General features: G+C 39.9%; 1 protein-coding gene and 1 pseudogene across 1 annotated transcript in view; one reads left to right on the top strand and one right to left on the bottom strand.

Annotated features, from left to right (window-relative positions):
- The window catches only part of FBXO16 (F-box protein 16), a 101,946-nt gene that overhangs the window by 63,674 nt on the left and 31,071 nt on the right, over positions 1–7,201 (bottom strand). The window contains exon 3 of the mRNA XM_006864431.1: positions 1,260–1,466. Coding sequence (XP_006864493.1) covers positions 1,260–1,466 — 207 coding nt within the window. The remainder of the gene's footprint in view (positions 1–1,259; positions 1,467–7,201) is intronic.
- On the top strand, positions 5,614–6,640 carry LOC102832631 (annotated as a pseudogene).

Raw genomic sequence — 7,201 nt, 5'->3', positions numbered from 1 at the left:
CTTAATAATCCCCTTCTTCCTTTGTGTAAAATCCCTCCCTGAAATAAAAGACGGATGCAGATTGAATCCTGCATGCATTACTGCCTGCAGGGCCATGATGCCTGCAGTCCAGGGTCTGCCTGCCAGTTTTGCATCCACTCTGGTTTGGGGGTGTTTCTTTGTTTCTCTCGTTGCGTCTTTGTGTATATTCTTTCTCTATCTCTTTCGCCACCAGATCTCCCTACTTCGTGAACCAAACTTCCCTGTTGAGGCTGGTCCCCAACATTCCGCTTCATGGGGAAAAGATGAAGCTGTCTACTCCTGAAAAGTATCACAAACCCTAAGGAGCCGTTCTATTCTATCCAATAGGTCAGAATATTCAATAGGTTGGAATCGGCAGTGGGCTTGGGGCATGCTATCCTTCCCTGGATGATATAAAAGCTTAACATGCTTAGTTGCTGTCTGGAAGGCTGGCAGTTCAATTTTACCCAGTAGTACCTTGGAAGAAAGGCCTGTCAGTCTACTTCTAAAAACTCAGCCATTAAAAACGTTATGGAGCACAGTTCTAATCTGACACACATGGGATGGCCATGAGTTGGAGCTGACTTGATGGCAACCTCCTTTTATAAGCCTTTGTCTTAGTTGTCTATTGCTGCTATGTCAGAAATATCACAAGTGGGTAGCTTCAACAACCAGAGAAATTCATTCTCTCATAGTTTAAAAGACTAGAAGTCCAAATGCAGAGTGCCAGCTCTGGGGGAAGGCTTTTTCTTTGTCAGTTTTGGGGAAAGGTCCTTGGGTCCTTTCTGCATCTATAGATAGGCCCAGCAGTCCTTGGGCGTCTCCATAGGTCTTGGCATCAATCTTCCTCTGGATCAAGTAGCTTCACAGTGAGGGACCCCAGGTCCAAATGACACACTCCACTCATGGCTCTTCTATCTTGGTGTTAGTAGGTCCCTCAGAACTCAGCTCACTTTTCTCTCCCTTTATATTTCCAAAGAGATTGACTCAAGATACAGCCTACTTCTGTAGATGGCATCTGACATCATTAATATCACAGAAATATGGATTTACAACCTAGGGTAATTGCATCAGTTAAGGGTTTATCACAGCAAATCATATCAAGGGGTCGATTGCACTATATTAGGACTCATCATGGAAGTGATAACTACATCCTAACTGCTAAATCACTGAGAATCCTTGCTCAGCCAAGCTGACACAAAACCTTGACTATCACAGCTATCCTCACAAAATGCCATATACCATTTCTTTGTCTTTACCTGTGCACAACGGCAAAGACTCCGGGGGTCCAGAAAAGAAAAGATGTATAAAGATAACACCCTTGGAAGCTTGGTAGTAAAATCCAAGGCTTCTGCTGGAATTTTTTCCTGAAGCTGTCTACAGCAGAACTTTTGCTGTGACAGGGAGCAGCGTTCCAAAAGGCCTGTCAGGATTCTTCTCCTTTGAGAGTCTGTCCATTTGTCAAACTGGGAAAACAAACAAAAAAAGCTCCAGGTTTAGTCTGATACTAGAAATTCATTATGAGGTAGAAATTAAAATGGCATAGAAAATTACTTCAGCAATATATTTCAGCTGAATAACTTATGTGTTTTTTCCTGACAGCTAAGATTTTTGTCACCTAGCTATCCTTCCTCACATTTGTATTTATGAGCATGTGTAAGGACTGTGTGTTCACATACATGCATCTGACCTCAGAACAGACACTTACATAAGAAAAGTAAGCTGGTACCTAATCTTACTTACATTGTTTTTGTTGTTAAGAGCCGTCAAATCAGTTCAGACTAATAGCAATCTCTTATACAGTTTCCAAAGAGCAGGTGGTGGGTGTGAAATTCAAACCGATTTTTCAGTCCAGTGCATTATCCTATAGCACCACACCAGGACTCCAATCTTACTAACAGGCTGAGGAAATGTACACTTATAAAATAGAATTTTAAGAGAAGGCACCTCAGCAGCCCTCCCTCCCAAATAGTTTCTATATTAGCTCATCAGTGCTTAAAATTCTAGGACCAGAAATAAATCCTTGCACTAACTATAAGAGACAAGGTATTAAACGCAAATATCCCTGACAAAGGGATTATATTCAGTTAAATTCCCACTAACATACAAATGACTGATATGTTTGGAGAAAAAGGTTAATAAGGGAGAAACTATGTCAGGGAAAGGAGGTAAACATCAAAGTAATGTGAAGCATACCGAACAAAAGCTTTGGCTACTTCACAATTTTCCCCACAAATTACCCCAAACTAATCCCATGAAAAGTGACTGACCAAAGATGAAAACTTGGGGACTGGCAAAAACCAAAAGAAAGGCTCTTAAGGGAACAGTGATCTGCTGCTTGAGCTACTTTACCAGAAGTATCTTTCATTTGCTAGTCCATTGTTGTTGTTGTTAGGTGCCATCAAGTCGGTACTGACTCATAGCAACCTTATGCCCAACAGAACAAAACACTGCCCGATCCTGGGCCAACCTCACTATTGTTGCCACGCTTGAGCCCACTGATGCTGCCACTTTGCCAATCCATCTCACTGGGGGTCTTCCTCTTTTTCTCTGACCCTCCACCCTAGTCCATTAGGTAAGAGAAAATACGGAGGCTTTCTCTACTTGTATTTTGCATTTCATGTACAGATATTTAGTACAGTTATTATAAAGTAACCAGAATTTTACAACTGTATTAATAAATATACTACATGTAAAGGTATATTTAAAAAAATTTATAAGCATTATGGGAGTCCTGGTGTGGCACTGTAGAATAAGTATCAGATTGTTAGCATCAAGGTCAGCAGTTATAACCCACCAGCCTCTCCTCAGAAATGCTATACAGTGTCGCTATGAGTCGGAACCAACACGACAGCACTCAACAACGACAATGACAAGTAAATTTGATTACAGTATTACAATGCATTGTTCTAATCAGTAGGAATATATTCTTACTAAAACTATTCACTACTATAGATTTATTCAATGACCCAAGAATCTCACTTTGGAGACTAGAACTCAAGGGAAAAATCCTAAAATGGAAAAAAAAACAAAAAAAAAAACCCTTATAAATAGCACAGAAATAAAGTAATTAAAGTGAGAGGTGTGGCACTGTAGGATAAGCATTGGGCTGTTAACCACAAGGTGAGAAGTTCAAACTCACCAGCAGATCCTGGGAAACCCCATACAGAATCATTATGAGTTAGAACTGACTCCATGGCACTTAACAACAACAACAACAACAACAACAACATTGTTTGCATATTCTTTGATTTTTTCCTGTCCTGGTTCCTGCACAATCCACATTTCCATCTCCCACAAAAGGAGACATCTTTGTTAAATCTGTTGGGATGAATTATTAGAAGAATGCATAGAAAGATTCAAGGCCAAGACCACTAGGCTCAAAGAAGCTGAAATGACCTTTAGAATAAAGATGCAAGGGCAAGAAATGAAGAGGCAGAAGGAAAGCTTTGAGATAGTGGCTTGATAGGGAGTTTCGAGATTCAGAACATGATTGTCTTTCTGCAGTTACAGAGTGTGAGAGAATTAGAAAAGGAAAGTAGGGGATATGAGAAGTATTGTTAAGCATTTTGAACTGGATCCTCTATGACATCATTTTGAGAGACAAAGTGAAGAAAGGAATTTATTTTTAAAATTACTTTCCAACAGTGTGGCGCTGTGGGTTAATTTGCTGGACTGCAAGGTTGATTTGAACCGCAAGGTTGGCAGTTCAAGTTTAACAGCTGCCCCTCAGAAACCCTGTACAGGGTTGCTATGAATCGAAACTGACTCGATGGCACTTAACAACAATAACATGTCCCTCTGTGGGGTCCTGGTGTGGCACTGTAGGATAAGCTAACCGCAAGGCTGGCAGTTCAAACTCACCAATCACTCCTATACAGGGTTGCTATAAGTTGGAACCAACTCAATCGCACTTAACAACTACATTTGACTGTGTGGGTCACAATTTTACTCTGGTACACATGGGGGCTGCTATGAGTCAGCGTCAACTTGACTGCAATTGGCTTATGTGACTCTGAAGCTATGTGGGGGACTCAGGATGATTACAGTTACAATAAGATTTTCATTACATTATTATCGCTGTAATCACTCCAAACAATCCAAATGCCTAACAGTAGGGAACAGCTAAACAAACTGTAATGTATCATCATGATATATTACATTATGGATAGACAGATGATGGGCTTGGGAGTGAGACATTTGGAAACTCACTCCCAATATTCTATTATTTTAAATGATTAAATCCTAACTCTACCACTAACAATCTCTCTCAGTCTCAAATTCCTCATTTATAAATTAAGGATAATTACAGCTATATTATAGGCTGTTGTGAGGATTAAACATGTATAAAATTTCTAATGAGGAATGTATGACTCACTGTAGACATGGTAGCTATTATTATAAAATACCACAGTGATGTTAAAAATAATTAGGATGGGGCTAACTCAATGAGAAATTAAGATACAAAAATTAAATTATGATACAGACAATTACCATGCCTGTACACTGAAAAGGCTAGGAAGTACATTTGGTATGACTAAGGTTAACACATCTACTTTCCTTAATGCCTTCGAAAAGAGAAAGGGCTCAGACAGCAGGAGTGGTTTAAAATGAGTATCAAGAATATTGCTGAACTGTACCATCAAGTCAGTTCTGACTCATAGCAACCCTAAACAGGCTTTCCAAGGAGCAGCTGCTTGAACTGCGTTTGAACTGCTGACCTTGTGGGTAGCAGCCCAGTGTTATCAGTGTCACACCAGGACTTTATAAGATCATAAAATACTGATGAAATCTATAAAGGAAAACATTTTCCTTTAGAGATTAAAAAGATAATCACATTGATATCTCATTTATTTCCCTGATTAAAATGGTCAGAAGTCATTTATGTTTGGCTTTGATAGGTGTTCTTTGCCTTGAGGAATTTTTGTTTCTAATTGTGTTTGTTTAGGCTGATAGAAGACTAATTTGTATTCCTTAAACTAATACCAATTTAAGATAGGCAGAGGGCTCAGAAGAATGTATAAGAGTAAGGAAAAATTCCTTTATCATTTAGACGGTATGATGAGTAATCTGAAAAGCAGATAATCCATGGAAGAGCTAACTGTGCAGAATTCAATAATCTCCTATACCTCTTGCATCACCTCTCATGTAAAAATGTTCATAAAAAGCAAGGAATCCAATGTTCCTATTCTCTTTTCACTATGGTACCGTACCCAATGTCATAACTCGTTCCTGAAGGATGACATTATAGACCACGGTGTACTGCTTTTTAAAAATATCTCTTTTATCCTTATCTTTGTAAATCCCATCAAACAACTCTTTTCCTGATAGGGTTGGGTAAGAAACAAGTGAGAGAAGATATTGACAGGATGACATGATTCAGCTGTGGATGTTAAAATAGTTAACTTTAATTGTGAAAACCTGGAACTTGAATGCAGTTTTACAATGAGCCATCTCAGAAGCAGGATCTCACTACCATGTAAGAGCCAGAAATGGAAGGCATCCTTTGGCCCCTGAGATCCCTGCACACTGAAGCTCCTTGAAACAGGAACAGAAAGCTGTGAGGATGAAAGAGTGGCGAGGAGTGGCAGCAGTAGAACCAAGAACCAGAGCATGAGTGAGAGCAATGGGCTTCTCAGCCCACAAAGCAAGTAAAGTTGGGTGACTTTGGCCAGGAAGCTCACTTGTAGAGTGGGGTGCCTCCAGTCACTTATGTAGGGGAGTTAGATTTGCTGATCCATGGAGCTAGAGCGGAGTGCCTCTAGGCTGAGGCTTATGGTGGAGTGGTGTTTCCTATGGGCACTTATCAGTAGCTGACTGGAAAAATTGTGCCCTGAGCATTTCTGACCCCAAACTGTAGCCTGTTAACATCCCTGATAAACTCCACAACAAACTCTGTGTGGCCAATGTTCTACATCCTACTTTGGTGAGTAGTATCTGGGATCTTAATTACTGAACCCAGCTACATAGAGAAGGTTGTGAGAGGAATGGTCTAGTATATCAATAGTTTGCATAGACCTTTCTTGGTTCAGTATAACTGTGGACATCCTATTTTCAGGTTTGTTGTTACAAGGAATCTTACTGTAGTTTCAGGAAGTGGGGATTGTTTCCAGAGTCATCAGGTTCCACTCTCATATCACACTGACTAGCAGAAAAGGGTCCTGGGAACTTGGGAGCTGGGAGTGGGATAAAGAGGGATGTTATTATTCTTTCTTTATTGGTTAATTTATTTTGATGTGGTTGAGGTTCTGAGTCTTATTATACAATTAAAAAATGAGGCAGGTACTGCCGAGAATCAGGGGCCTCGGACGCCACGCTACTCTTTTGCCTGAGCTGTGGGAATGGGCAGATAATGGAAGAAGGGCAACACTGCCACTGCTTCATCTGCAATACCTGCTCCTAGGTAAACAATATCACCCACAAGGTGACAAATTGGAAGTATCGCAAACTGAAAGAAATTAATGACGTGCTTGGAGGAGCTGATGCCTGAGAGAATGTCAACTCTACTGCAGAGCCATGTCCCAAATGTGAGTATCTTTGTGCTTACTTCATGCAGCTTCAGACACGCTCTGTTGATGAGCCAATGACCACCTTCTACAAGTGCTGCAATGCCCAGTGTGGGCACAGCTGGAGGGATTAGAGGCCAGGCTGACCCAGCAGCATGCACATCTGGTCCTATGTAACCTGACAGAATCCCAGTGGGACAGTGTCCTGTGTTCTGAGGGCTGTGGGCCTTTAATGATGTGACAGAAAGCCAACTCATTTCTGGCAGAGACAGGAAGTGTGGTCATGCAGTCCATTTGCCAGGTGAAGTAGACAACTTCATTTATGTCCACAGAGTTTTTGTGTCTGAGGAAGAACATCCCTCAACTATGTATGCCCTGTTTAAGGTCCAGATAGTATATTTTTACATGTTTTCAGCAATTGACATTCCCTCAACATCATCTCATGCTCATCAATATTTACATAAATAATAAAGCAAGAAGTATTCACTTAAGTACATTTTTCTAAATATTGAAATATTAATTATAAAAATTAATCAAAATGTGTTGAGTAATGAAAATCATAATAAAAACATGAATACATTTTTGTCTTGAAAGTTTCAAATTGGTACATGAAGTCATATATATATACATACATATATATACATATATACGTATATATGTATGTGTATATATGTGTGTGTATATATGTATATATA

This window comes from Chrysochloris asiatica, unplaced genomic scaffold, assembly GCF_000296735.1.
Source record: "Chrysochloris asiatica unplaced genomic scaffold, ChrAsi1.0 scaffold00064, whole genome shotgun sequence".
NCBI classification, from domain to species: domain Eukaryota; kingdom Metazoa; phylum Chordata; class Mammalia; order Afrosoricida; family Chrysochloridae; genus Chrysochloris; species Chrysochloris asiatica.
Note: the sequence above shows the minus strand (reverse complement) of the source record. Positions and strands in the feature narration are given on the sequence as shown.